Raw genomic sequence first — 13,942 nt, 5'->3', positions numbered from 1 at the left:
CGAAAATGCACATTATGATACATTTCACAAAACAAAGAAAATACATTGTGATACATTTCATAGATGAATGAAATATTTTAATATTATAATCAATGTTAAATTCTCTAAAATGGGCATTCTATTGGAGATTAATGTAAATTTTTTGAGATTTTGACTTCCAGTTCTCTATTTTAGAGAAATTTTGAACAATCCGTTGAAGATGCTCTAAGAACCTAGGTTATTATAATGTCTTTTACAGTGTAATTTTTTTTATATTTGTCATGTTAATTTAGTTAGGTAAATGACCCATTGAACGTTTACCCAATAAACATTTAGTAAAAAACCCTTATTTTTTGTTTAAAAAAAGAAGAATTGTATAAATTCCTTCTTAGAGCATCTCCAACAGATTATTCAAAATGAAGATTTTCGAGGATAGAGAGTGGAATTCTCTTAAAACCTTCTCCTAAGAGAAATGAACAGCGTCGTCGTGGCTACAACCTAGCTTGGAATCTGTCCACGGATCCCACATCTAATGTGGGGGTGCTGCAGGCTAACTGGGGTGCTAGTGCTTTTTCTGTGCAGAATGTGGATTTTAACACTGTAAAGGAATTATTTCTACCAACGAGAATCCTTGAAATTAAATAATAAGAAAGATAAATAATATTTTCTAAAATATATAATTTATATTATAATTGTAAAATTCAGAAATTGTTATAAATAGATTATAAACTTTCTTTAAAAATTTTAAATTCTAATTCTTTATTTTAAAAATGTTCTTGTAACCTTTCTTTTAATTGAGATAACAAAAGAAAAAAAAAACAATTAATTATAATGGTGGTGCTTGATTGGTTTGAGTTTGAACTCCAAAAGTCAAAAGTGTCTGCAGGTCTCAGGTTCAAATCCAATAAAAAATAAAAATTCTCTTGTGGCTACAGATGTTCAAATATGGTGACTCCAAGCTACCCGTAAAGCAAGTGGTTGTTCTAAGATTAGTCGACTCGCATAACGAGCTAAATATCCAGGTTAGGGAATGTTTAGGATTGCTTATTGAAAGTGCTTATTAACTTATTTCAATGTCGTATCAGTAATAAGAAGTTTTTAATGTTTGGATATAGAAAAAATGAAATGTTTATACCGGTTTAACACCGATAATAAAAAGTTTTTAATAAGTTTCTTCATTTTAACTTATCAACTTATTCCGTTGTGGTACCGGTAATAAGAAGTTTAAGTGTTTGGATGAGAAAAGAAAAAAGTATCTCTATCTATTTTATCTGCTTATCCAGTGTGATACCATCATATGTTAATCCAAACATTTTTTATAAAACTCCAGTTTGCTATAATATAAATTAATAAGTATTTTTACATAATAACATAATTTGTTTTAAATTATTAATAATTTAAATTTTTTTATTTATATTTTAATTTTTAAATAAATAAAATAAATAAAATAAAATAAAATAAACAGAAGAGATGATGGGTTCAGAAATTATGCGTGCGTGTGGAGAAAGAAAAAAGTCAGGGATCAGAGGTAGGGTTCAGATGCTACTAAGTAGCCTTTTACACCTTTCATTTTTTTTTAATTTTTAATTTTTAATTTTTAATTATTAATTATTAATTATTAATTTAATTTATTTATTTATTTTTTATTTTACAATGCCCTGCCTCCTCCTACACCTACAAACACCTACTAAGTATTTAGAAATTATATTTATTTACATCATATTTTATCAAAATATCAACAACAACAAAAATAAAGATTTTAACGTTTAAAATATAAATGGTAAATTACATGAAAAAGTAAGGTACTTAAACTTGGTAACGTACTTTAAAAACTTTTATTTTGGTACCTAATATGTAAAGTTTTAAACATTTAAATATATTGATAACGATTGAAGCATTAACCGGTTACTATGTTGACATGACGAGTGATGGAATGAAATTGGGTTGAATAGTAAATAATAGTGAGTTGGATACCACATCAGCATGATAACCAGTTAATGCTTCAATCGGTTACCCGGGTAGTTTAACGTTTAAAACTTTAAATTTTAAGTACCAAAATGAAAGTTTTTAAAGTACGCTATCCAAAATATGAATCAAGTTAAACTACGTTACCATTTTATGCAACGGGTAGTTAACATAGCGACATTGAGGTAAACCTAAGATGACGACGAAGTAAGGAGTGTTTGGTTTATCTCCTAATAGTTTCATTAAGAGGCGGTATTTGAATCGTTAAGAGGTAAATCTTGTTTGGCAAAAAAAATTTGTCTCTTAATGGTTCTAAAACCATATGAATAATTTTGTATCATGGACCTCCTTAATCATTCAATGCCCTAATTTCATTGTAAACAATTATCAAATAATTATATTTCATTTTGCATTATATCATGAGAGCCTCTTGATCATTCTGACCACTTAATCATTCTACATCAGACCATTTATCAACCGTCAAACAGCCTCTTAATGTAGATGTCAAATACATGATGACTTATCTAATTTAGTTATTTCCACTCATTACTTAAAAATAAAGCAAAAAACATTGGTTATTGGTTAAACGAATACGTCAATAAGCCAATTAAGCGAAAACAAACAAATCATAACGTAACATCTCTGTACACGACGCAAAAATTTTAGTTTGTAGATTAGTTTTATCTAAAAATGTTTAATATTGAAATTAAATTAAAGGGCATGATAGTCATTTTGTCATTCTTCGACTCTTATTTTATATAAATAAACCCATTTACAGTTAGATAGTTTTATATTTAACTTTTTATGCTTAGGAAGTGTTTGGGATTGCTTATAAAAACAACTTATTGACTTATTCCGGTGTGATACCGGTAATAAGCATTTTCAAGTGTTTGGATAAACAGCTTATACCGGTGTCAAATCGGTAATAAGGAGTTTTTAAAGAAGTTAAACTATTTAACTTATAATAAGTTGATAATTTTTGTAGAAAAGCATAAATTGTTTGAAATAAGTAATCTCAAACACCCCCTTAAACGACCAAAATGAAACTCTAATAATATTTCATTTTTATCTCATGGCATTTTCCATTACCATATCAATGTTAAATGTAATCAATTTTTATTAGACGAGATATAAGGGTAAATTGTATGAAAAAAATAAGGTATGTTAACTTGATTCCTATTTTAGGTAATGTATTTTCAAAACTTTCATTTCGGTACCTATGATGTAAAGTTTTAAACATTTAAGTACCCGAAAAACCGGTTAAGGACTAATTTTAAATTAAAAAAATTCACGTCACTAACCACATCACTCATCACATCAGCCGGTTAATTCTTCAACCAGTTACCCGAGTAGTTAAATGTTTAAAACTTTACATCTTAAGTACCAAAATAAAAGTTTCGAAAGTTTGTTACAAAAAATTGGAATCAAATTAAAATACGTTACATTTTCATACAATTTACCGAATGTATTCCCTGTCGAATTTTTATCCTCTATTATTTCATTACATTTTCATCACTCTTCCTAAACAAAACACTCTCCATTTTTCATTTTCATTATTTTCGTTTTTTATTATTTTTATTTTTATTTGAATATAATTTTTTCAAAAATATTTACAAAAACAAAACAGCTTTTTACAGACGGAAAAAAGAGAGAAAAAAGGTTAACACGTGCGGGGAATTTGGGGAAAAAGAGGGGAGCATTTAATCTAATTTTAATTATTTAAAAAAAGGTGATGTAAGCCTAAATGGCTACTCTGTTCTTGCTTATTCACTCACCTAAAAGATACCCACCCCAATTATCCTTATCTCTCATTTATTATTTTCCTAAATTACATAATTGCCCTCCTTGTTTTTATTAAGTTAAGACACTGATGTTCTCTACGCCGACCTCTGTTAGAGGAAAATCACATTATGTGTTTTTCATATAAAGGGTATTTTGGTCTTTTACTAATTGTTTCATATAAAGGGTATTTTGGTTGTATTCCTTTTATTACCAATTTCCATGGTTAATTTAATACCCAGATCTACCTTCATCCCCCCTCTATAGTAAGTCAGTAGCAATTAGGGTTGAGTTGATCAGTTGAAGATATTTGAATAATTCAACCTAATGTTTGTGATTTGAAAAATCTTAACCCAAACTGTACAGGTTGATCGGATTGGTTGAGTTTATACTTCGGTACATTAATATATTCTCCTAACCTTGAATATGTTATTTCTTAACTCATAATTTCATATTCAATTAATTTTCTCAATTTACATATATATGTTCACGGTTACTGAACATATATACGAATGAGTTATATGAAGATGGATAATGGGTTGAAAATATGTGTATATGAAGAGTATACATGATAGTGTAATTGTCTAATATACATATTAATAGAAACTCAACAATCATATTAAATCCAATAAACAAAAGAATATCGAGTTCATCAGGTTGGGTTAGATTCAAATAATAGTAAACAATACCTACGGTTTGAAGATTTTACAACTCGATCAGATATCGGGTTGCTTCAGGTTGAATTATTTTACGTTGGGTTGGGTTGGGTTGATCGGATTTTGGAGCATTTGATTTGTGTAAAAAGCATATGCTATTTTAACTTAATAATGTGGTAAAAGAAATAACTAATATATGATTGAAAAAAGCAAAACAAATTGTTAATATATTTAAAAAACAGATAATTTAGGGGGACTGGTCACATGTTACATATATGGGTCGTTTACTAGACGCTTATCAAATCATATACCTTAATAGATAAACATGACAATGACCGAGAATCTTACCTGGTAGGAGCAACGGTAAAGATGAAGTCTTACCCGGTAAGTGAGGGTAACAACTCTTGCCTAGTAAACACTTACCGGATAAGTTTGTCGCATACAATACTGTCTTAATGGACCATAATCTTACTTACTCTTACGAGGTATGATTAAAGTATTATGTTAAAGTTTTCATATTAAAGTATATGTTAAAAGATCCATCTCCCCTACATCCATACCACCAAAATTACACTTAGATTACAGTCTACAGACTGGTGATAGCATGGTGGACGAAGACAAGGGATGATAAAATCAATTTGAGTTCGAATTCTGCCATCTATATATGGCACTTTTGACCACCGGTAGATTTACCTCAGAGCTATGGACGAAGCCTACAGTCACGATTTACCACAGGATTAGTCTAGACGAAGCTTATGGGCTATTTGGTTGGTTTTCCATTAAGTCCTGTATGGATAAAACTGTCTGTATAGATTGGGAAATTTTTTGTTTGGGGCAAGTTTTTTATAGATCGGGAGGGACAGGTTTAGAAAAAACTTGGCTTTCTGTACATAACTTTCCCTAAAAGCTTACTAAATAAGCCACTTTCTACATCATTAAGTCACCACCAAACAATCATGACTTATTATGAGCCATTTCCCAAATCCACCAACTTAATGCTTCAAAGTATTCCCAAAAAGACATGCTTGGATCAAAAGATTACCAAAAAGAACCAAACTTGAAGGAAACATATAAAAACATTTCCAACATCTTAACTTTAAAGCAACATAAATCCACCCTATATAAACCCTCCTCCATTCATATCATTCAGACATTCACAACAACAACAAAATGGCAGTCTCCATTTCTACCAAACAAGCATCCCTTTTCTTCTTTGTATTCGTGTCGGTTTTGGCATGTTCGGCTTTGGCCCATGAGTTTTCGATCCTTGGATATGCACCCGACGATTTGGCATGCATTCATAAGGTGATCCACCTTTTTGAATCGTGGGTTGTTAAGCACGAAAAAATCTATGAGAGCTTGGACGAAAAACTACATAGGTTCGAGATCTTCATGGACAACTTGAAGCATATAGATGAGACGAACAAGAAAGTTAGCAACTATTGGCTTGGACTGAACGAGTTCGCGGACTTGAGCCATGAAGAGTTCAAGAACAAGTTCTTGGGGCTCAAGGGTGACTTCCCCGAGAGGAAAGAGGAGTCTGTTGAAGAATTTAGTTATCGGGATTTCGTGGATTTGCCGAAGTCGGTGGATTGGAGAAAGAAAGGAGCTGTTGCGCCCGTCAAGAACCAAGGTTCATGTGGTAAGTACAATTAATAAAGCTTAGCGTATGTTTGTTAGCAGCTTAATGAGATTGACAACTTATTCAGTCAATTATATATGACTCTTTGGTGGTAGCTTAATGATCTAGAAAGTACTTATTTAGTAAACTTCTAGAAGGGAACTTTATGCAGAAACCCAAGTTCTTTTTTCCAAACTTGTCTCTCTCAGTTAAAAAAATTTCCCCACTCTATACAAACAGATTGATCCACACAGACAGTTTTATCTATACAGGACTTAATGGAAAACCAACCTAACAGCCACTTAGAGTGCAAATAAAAGCTGGTTTCTAAACTGAACCAACAAGCCTAGCATATCCCACTCGGATGTGGGGCCTCGGGATAAGATGAATGCAAACTTCACCTCTACCGTAAAGAGTAGAGTTGTTGCATCAGCAACAACCCCGTTCTCGTGAAAAGTGTGAGAAATGGGAAAACGAATATGCTAAACATTGAACTGAATGAAGTTTGGAAATGTGTACAGGTAGTTGTTGGGCATTCTCGACGGTGGCTGCAGTGGAAGGCATTAACCAAATCGTGACGGGAAATCTTACGGAGCTGTCGGAACAGGAACTGATCGATTGTGACACGAGCTTCAACAGTGGTTGCAATGGAGGTCTCATGGATTATGCATTTGCATACATCATGAAGAGTGGTGGGCTTCATAAAGAACAAGAGTATCCTTATATCATGAGTGAAGGCACATGTGACGACAAAAAGGTAAAAAAATTAACTTCTAAGGTACCGTTTACCGACACAACTTGGGTAAGCGCTAACAGGTAAGAGTTCCGTCTGTGTAAGAGGTTTGGTTTCAGTAAGTGTAGACCCAGTAAGGGCCCGCTTGTTAGCAGCTTAATGTGACTTACAGCTTATTCGGTCGGCTATATATGATTGTTTGGTAGTGGCTTAATAATATAGAGTGGCTTATTTTGGTAAGCTTTTAGGAGGGAGCTTTGTGTAGAAAGACAAGTTTTTTCCAAAATTTCCCCTCCCAATTAAAAAATAAAACTCCTTCCATCTATAAGAAACACACTCCCAAACAAAAATCTTCCCAATTTATACAGACAGCTTTATCCATATAGAACTTAATGTAAACCAACCAAACAGCCCCTAATAGAGTCTTCCTTCCTTACTGAGTCAGCATCTCGATCAACATCATTTGTTGGTCCAAAGTGTATGGTAAACAATCTTACCTCTTACCCAGTAATAGGCGATCAACAATTAGTAAACACCCCCTAAATGCATGAAATCTAGAACCTAACAGGATTCAGAGATTCTAAAAAGTTTTGTATCGTTGCAGGACATATCAGAAAAAGTGACAATAAGTGGTTATCATGACGTACCTCGGAACAACGAAGATAGCTTCCTGAAGGCACTTGCAAACCAGCCAATCAGCATTGCCATTGAAGCCTCCAGTCGCGACTTCCAGTTCTATAGTGGGGTAAGCCTGCAAACCAAACCAAACAATCCCAGTATATCCCACCCGGAGGTGGGGTCTTCGTAGACGGGACCTCTACAAATAGTAGAGCTTAAGCCTGCAAATGAATCCATTATCTATTTTAAAAGTTCAATTTCTCAAAAAATGGTTGTTTTGGAATGTTTATTAGGGTGTATTCGATGGGCATTGTGGGACAGAGTTGGATCATGGAGTAGCAGCCGTTGGATATGGAACAAGCAAGGGACTAGATTACGTCATCGTTAGGAACTCTTGGGGACCAAAATGGGGAGAGAAAGGGTACATAAGGATGAAGAGGAAGACTGCGAAACCCCAAGGGATGTGTGGCCTCTACATGATGGCTTCTTACCCTACTAAGAAAAAGTGAAAATGTCCCCTAATTCTTCCGTAAGGTCCTAACATTTCAACAATTTGGACCGACACGTGTATTTGTAACGTTTTCAAATATTGGTATGTAAGTTCGTTTGTGAAGTTGTACTTCCGTTCATGTATCCATCCTTTTGTGTACCTACTGGAAGACTAAATATCGACTATTACCATAATCGGGAACTTAAATTTCTACCACTAGGTTGGGTTCCGGTGAAAATAACCCTTTCCCGTGAGAAGGTGAGAAAGGTCACCTTCTCACGGAAATGAAAACTTCCCACATCATCCTGATTTTTCTACCACAATTTCAAAAGATACACCAATGAAAGACGAGACCAAGCAAATTTGTGCATCTACACAGAAACATTGACAATGATGATCTGAAATGCGGCAAAAAGCAAAGTTAATGTTACAACATAGCAATAACAACCATAGTCATAAGGATAGATAACATACGACTACATCTACAACTAAAACCAGGCTCGTTAATATATAGTTGACTCAAAATTGAGTCCCAAGAAAACAGAAGTAACAAACTAGAGGTGAGTAGAGACGGGGGTACCCGGGTTAACCGGTTGAGTGTGGGGTAAAGTGTGTTTCATCACGACTACTTCAAGTATACCGGTGTTCCGGAAAGTTGGTGAGACCAACCTGGGGTCCACACGTCCAGGTAAGTTAAAGGAGACGTTGAAGTTTCCAGGTGGGGCTAGTTCTTGGACCTTGGGCTTGTACTTGTTGCTGGCATGATTGGTAAAAAAGTCGCTGTCTTGGACAAGTCCTTCGATTTCAACTCTCCCATCAACACGCACATCGAGCTTTACATTGCCTGTTTTAGTTGATTTCATTATTAGTTCAATCTTTGGATATATAAATATCTATAACAATAAGATTCAAGTAGGTGCAAGAACTTTAGGTGTAAAGATGTGGCATTTCGTAGATCATGGAGTTAAAGCTAAAAACCAAACAGCTGCACGTAAATTGAATTCCTAGAAGTCATTATACCCTCTCCATCCCCAAAATAAGTATCTACAATTCTATTTTAGTTTGTTACAAAATAGGTGTCCACTTTCAGAAGTGCCTACTTTTCAGTTCTACCGTAATTATGAGGTGGAGAAATTCATTACTCTGTCTACTCTTAAGGGTAAATTGGTCATTTAGTTGATTAAACCAAACCGACCCAATAAATCCCACTCAAAAGGAGGGTCCCGGGGGGATCAGGGACCTGACCTCTACCCCCAACAAATGAACAATAATTCAACCCAAGGTCGGCAAACACCTGACAGAATGTGAATGAAGAAGTGTAATCATGGTATACCCAATTGTTAGGCTACATCCCTGCAAATGGCCACTTTTCTACATGTTCCTTTCATCACAGAGAAATGGAAGTGGCAGAACTAAACGAATGATAAGTTGAAAAAAGAACCTCATTTTTTAATCCGTTCTCCTACATCACCTTATCTTTTATAACCATATTCTCCATTTTTTATAACCATATTCTCCACTTTTTCCATTGAATGGTGTATAAAGAGAAATTTCTACCTCTGGGATCCCTCCTGGGATGTTTGACAACCCCAAACAGCAGATTACAAGCTACACCCGTGAGAATAGGTTGTAAACCAAAATGAGTAGTCAAACAGTCACATATGGCTTTTTTAGTTTTGAATACGGTTGAAGGAAAAGCACACAATAATTCCCCTTCTCTTCCAAACCCATATGATGGCTCTTGAGAAATGTAACTTTTTAGGCTTGGGTCAACACAAGAACAATGATTATCCAATCACAGTAATAGAAATTGCTCCAAACTACCAACTAGTAGAAGAAGAGCCTCATTGGCTAGACACAACCTTACGGGGAAAAGAAAAGAACATTGAAGCTGTAAATCCAAAAGGAACAGAAGAATGCAAAATCAAGGTCAGAAGATCTGATAGACAAAATGTAGGTGGCAGAAACTCTAGATCCATGACACTTTCTACCATAAGAATATGTATGGTTCGCATAAAGGCATTAAGCCAAAAACAGAAGAAGTCTGGTAAGCAGATCGAATATGGAAGGTTTCTTGATCAAAAGGTGGTAGGAGTGATTTGTCTTGGTTGTCAAAAAAGGCAGTGAAAACAATAGAGATTAACATGAAGTTGGTTGATTGACATTTTGTAGCAAGAGCAGGTCGATGGCTTTGTGCAGTCTACATATCAGATGGAACTGACATGCATAAAGCTTGACCTTAAACTCTGGATTTATTTATTCTCTGTTCACTATGTAACACCTAACACTCCAATGCAGAGAAAATTTTAGCATTATGAAAGACAATCTGACCCTTGGTGATGTTATGAACCACATCAACTAATAAGAAGAGATGTGAAGAAAAAATTCAGGGGAGACTACTACTTGCATGTGGAAGTTACCATTTGTTTAGCACTGAAAAAAACCAGGTCGTCTTTGATCAAGGCTTGATAGTGGATGAGGTGAGATAAAAGAAAAGATGAGGAAAGTGCAACCATGGAGCAAGGAGGGAGGCTCATCCAGTTTGTTAGGTTATGGAGGAACCCAACCAGCTGCTTCAAAACTCGAGAAAGGAGGATATGAGGGTTTAAGAAGATTGGGCTAGAACCACATAGTTGAGCATGTAATAAGAAACTTGGAAAGTCCAACACCCAAAAATAATTAGAAAAAAAGAACCAATCTCAAACCCCAAAAAGATGAATATCACAAACCCTAATTTCCCATTTCTGAAATTTCCAAACCCAAAAAAGAGGTGACATTGGATAGAAGAAGGAAACAGGCATGGTTGTCAAGAACTCAAACTACAATTCCTCTTGTTTTCGTTTTTCTCTTCGAGTATTCCACCATTCTGATAGTCTTGTTTAACAGCTAACAAACAACAATGGTATTAATATCATGGTATTCCTTATGATAGGACGCTCTAAAGAAGCAGAGGCTAATACTTGGCAGAGACTAAATGCATACGTTACAAAGAATGGTAGAAACCAACCAGTGACGGGATAAATAAGTGACAGCTTCACCAAATCATGTCATCAAGGCTCAAGCTATAAATTTATTCTTGGATAATAGGCAAGCAATTACATTTTGGTTTTTGATTTGTGTGGGCATTCTCTAAAGGATAGTTTATCAAGTTTTATGCCTAGAATCTCAGATTGACAGCCCAAAAATGGAAGAAAGATAAATGTAACAAGCCCCTGCCCACAATTTCATCACATTTGAGTCATTGATGATCGAAGAAACTAAAATGGAGATTATGGTAAAGATCCATGCACAGAAATGGAGATTATGGTAAAGATCTATGATGAGTGACAAAAGTGCTGCTGAGAAAAAAGTAGTTCTTTTTCTATGCTTCCTTTTTCCTTTGCTACTAACAGATGGAACCTACCCTTCATCCTCCCTCCCCCTGTCTTTTATTTTGTCAACTGAGCTCCTAGATATCCAGTATTTTGGCTGTGAGAAGGTATGTACAGAGTTTATTCTCAAACATATTAGTGTAGGGGCGATTGAAGACTTACATTGAGGTTTACAGACACCAGGTAGGGAAACCCGAAAAATGTAAGCACGCTGACTTTCACCTATATCAACCAGGCCAAGTGGTGGTGCTTCTTTTGCATCCTTGGCTGTACCACTCAAATTGATTGATGGCTTTACCTCCATCGACTTTGTTCCAGGTGATCCACTCATACTTCCTGGAAAATTAACACATACTAAATCATTAGGGCTGCATTCATAGTTTGAGAAATTTCTTTTAGTGCCCAAAAGCATGCTTGTTTGTATTCATGCCTAGTCGTAAGCAGATAAGTAAACTTCTAGAAGAACAGTGACACAAATATATATATATATACATGTTTGTATGTGCATGTACGAATGTACATATATATGTACGTGTGTATAATGTATGCATGCCTAAATGTGTCACACATTCGAGAATCTAGGATGGTAAAGGAGTACGAAACAAAAATCCAAGTTCATTCAAACAAGGAAGTTGAAAGATTTATAACACACAATTAGAAACGCAGGTGTTACTTCAATATAACACCTGGATAACCTAAGCATCCTAGGTTATCCAGGTGCAGATCTTAGATACCTTCATTTCCTTTCAAGTTATTAGCATTTTGGACAATTTTGTTTGGCACAATGTTTCAAGAAAACCGATATCCTCGTGAATATTACAAAAAAGAAATACTTCTTATAGTATAAATTAGCAGAAGAAACAATCCAGTTGGCAAAAAATAGCGAATGAACCTCTAGAAATTCGTGTATTTTGTTCGCTCAATCTTGATAAAGCTAGTGTCTTCTTTGCTTTCTGAAAGTATGTTGATTGTTTGGACGGCAAGTACAGTTGTTTGAATTGTTAGCAAGCCGTCTCTTTTCCTTCTTGTCCCTCTAACCTATTTCCATCCATATCGTCTGGGTGCTCACAACCCATCATTGTATTATTTTCTCCCTCAATGTAATCTGTACCTTCAGTTCTTTTATCGAAAAATGTCACAAAACCATTTTATATCGATGGAGAATTCATAGATCTGATTTGACTTTTTCAAAACATTTTAGGCATCTTCTTTACAATGATAATCATGAACACATGCCTTATACCAAATTCAGAACATACTGGAGCACCAATAATTGGTAACAATGTCCTTACAATTTGGCAATTTAAAATGCAAAATCACTGTTTTTAGCATTCCTCATTTTAACCTGTACATATATTATGAAAAATTAATAAACATCTACTTATTTATGTATCGTACTAATAAAATATTTTATTATTACCTTAAAACAAACTTTCAATAAGTATCCAATTAACGAGTACGTCGCAAGAAAAATAGTACCGCAGCCCACAAAATTTGTCAATCCAAAATGCAAAATCATTGTTCCAGTAAATCCTTATATTGAGATTTACATTCCCTCTGGACTGTGAAAATTTACACCAGCCCATTTATTTTAGTATCCAACTGAGTTTGTCTAGGCCTGTTAACAATAATTTAAAGTTTCAATTTTACTAAGTAGACCTATCAGAATGATACAATCTAAGATTCATGATTTTGGTTGCTGTAAGGAACAGCTATTGCACTTATCTACCCAAAGTAGAAACTTCACTTTTACAAACTTCCCCAAAACAGATTATAGCAAGCAAAAACAATTACTCCATGAAAATAAACTATCTGCAGGCTATCTTAAATACCGCAAATACACATAAAGAAGCTCCCAAACAGAAGATACAAACTCATTGAAAATCAGTCATAATAACCGAAAAAAATCCAACAAATCAAACATAACGTATATCCAATTACATTAAACGCCACATTTTCAAATAGATATCATTAGATTAGAACAATAAACATCCACGTATAGCTACATTAAAACCAATAGATCTAGAAAAAAAATCAACCAGTTGTTCCTTGCAGATTACACGGCCTCAACACACATGAAGTAGTAGTAGTAATAACCTAAGTAATCCAACGTATTAGCTCTAAGAAAACTATGGCGATTTCTTCGCTTAACACATTTAAATCAAACAAGCCTACAACTTTCGAGGCCAAAAAAAAAGTAAAAACTCAGCGACAGATTGTTCCGAAGTTACACATGGAGAAATAACATGCGGCAAAAACGAAGGAAGATCAAACAACGTAGCATCAACGGTGAATATCAATGGCGGAAAAGCTTACCCTAGCTTCACGAATTCTGGTCTTCGGTATTCGAGCTCGTTCCTCCTCTCTAGTCTCTGCCAAGCTCTCTGTTTCTCTGCCACGCAGCCGTCAGCGATGAATGGAAACAGTACCCATTTTCATGCCTCAAATGCCCGTTTTAAATATAACGGGTCAAGTTGACCCGTCAAATATTTATTAAAATATTTTTGTTTTAATTTAATTAATTAATAATTAATATATAAAATCAGAAGGTTAATATCGTAAAAAGGTAAAAGTTATGGTTAACGAAATATTCATATGTAAATTATTGATAAAATTTTATATGTATCTATAACATCGTTTTACATGTTTGGGATCACGTGAGACCATGTTGTTTTCGTGAGACCCGTGAGACCACTTTTTTACACTTGAAATTTCACAACAAAATATTGT

General features: G+C 34.5%; 2 protein-coding genes across 2 annotated transcripts; one reads left to right on the top strand and one right to left on the bottom strand.

The window, feature by feature from the left end:
- The first annotated feature begins 5,513 nt into the window (after nt 1-5,513).
- Nucleotides 5,514-8,037, top strand: LOC112508635 (cysteine protease XCP1-like). Its single transcript, XM_025113307.1, has 4 exons — nt 5,514-6,021; nt 6,522-6,757; nt 7,338-7,478; nt 7,645-8,037. The coding sequence occupies exons 1-4, from the start codon at nt 5,550-5,552 to the stop codon at nt 7,858-7,860; spliced, it is 1,065 nt and encodes a 354-aa protein (XP_024969075.1). The 5' UTR covers nt 5,514-5,549; the 3' UTR covers nt 7,861-8,037.
- Nucleotides 8,038-8,214: 177 nt separating this feature from the next.
- LOC112508636 (increased DNA methylation 3-like) lies at nt 8,215-13,628 on the bottom strand. The gene is made up of 3 exons (XM_025113308.1): nt 13,529-13,628; nt 11,375-11,548; nt 8,215-8,685 (listed from the first exon to the last, which is right to left on the bottom strand). Exons 2-3 carry the CDS (start codon nt 11,541-11,543, stop codon nt 8,396-8,398), a joined length of 459 nt encoding a protein of 152 aa, XP_024969076.1. The 5' UTR covers nt 11,544-11,548; nt 13,529-13,628; the 3' UTR covers nt 8,215-8,395.
- Nucleotides 13,629-13,942: the final 314 nt, after the last annotated feature.

This window comes from Cynara cardunculus (genome assembly GCF_001531365.2).
Source record: "Cynara cardunculus var. scolymus isolate 2C chromosome LG 3, CcrdV1, whole genome shotgun sequence".
Taxonomy (NCBI): domain Eukaryota; kingdom Viridiplantae; phylum Streptophyta; class Magnoliopsida; order Asterales; family Asteraceae; genus Cynara; species Cynara cardunculus.
This window is presented reverse-complemented; position numbering and strand designations above follow the sequence as displayed.

Excerpts from the sequence above, each read along its gene's own strand:
- LOC112508635 (XM_025113307.1), top strand. The coding sequence starts at position 5,550 with ATGGCAGTCTCCATTTCTACCAAACAAGCATCCCTTTTCTTCTTTGTA. Across the intron at positions 6,758-7,337 it reads GCACATGTGACGACAAAAAG|GACATATCAGAAAAAGTGAC; the intron begins GTAAAAAAATTA and ends GTATCGTTGCAG. Across the intron at positions 7,479-7,644 it reads ACTTCCAGTTCTATAGTGGG|GGTGTATTCGATGGGCATTG; the intron begins GTAAGCCTGCAA and ends AATGTTTATTAG.
- LOC112508636 (XM_025113308.1), bottom strand. The coding sequence starts at position 11,543 with ATGAGTGGATCACCTGGAACAAAGTCGATGGAGGTAAAGCCATCAATC. Across the intron at positions 8,686-11,374 it reads TGGTGTCTGTAAACCTCAAT|GCAATGTAAAGCTCGATGTG; the intron begins GTAAGTCTTCAA and ends CAACTAAAACAG.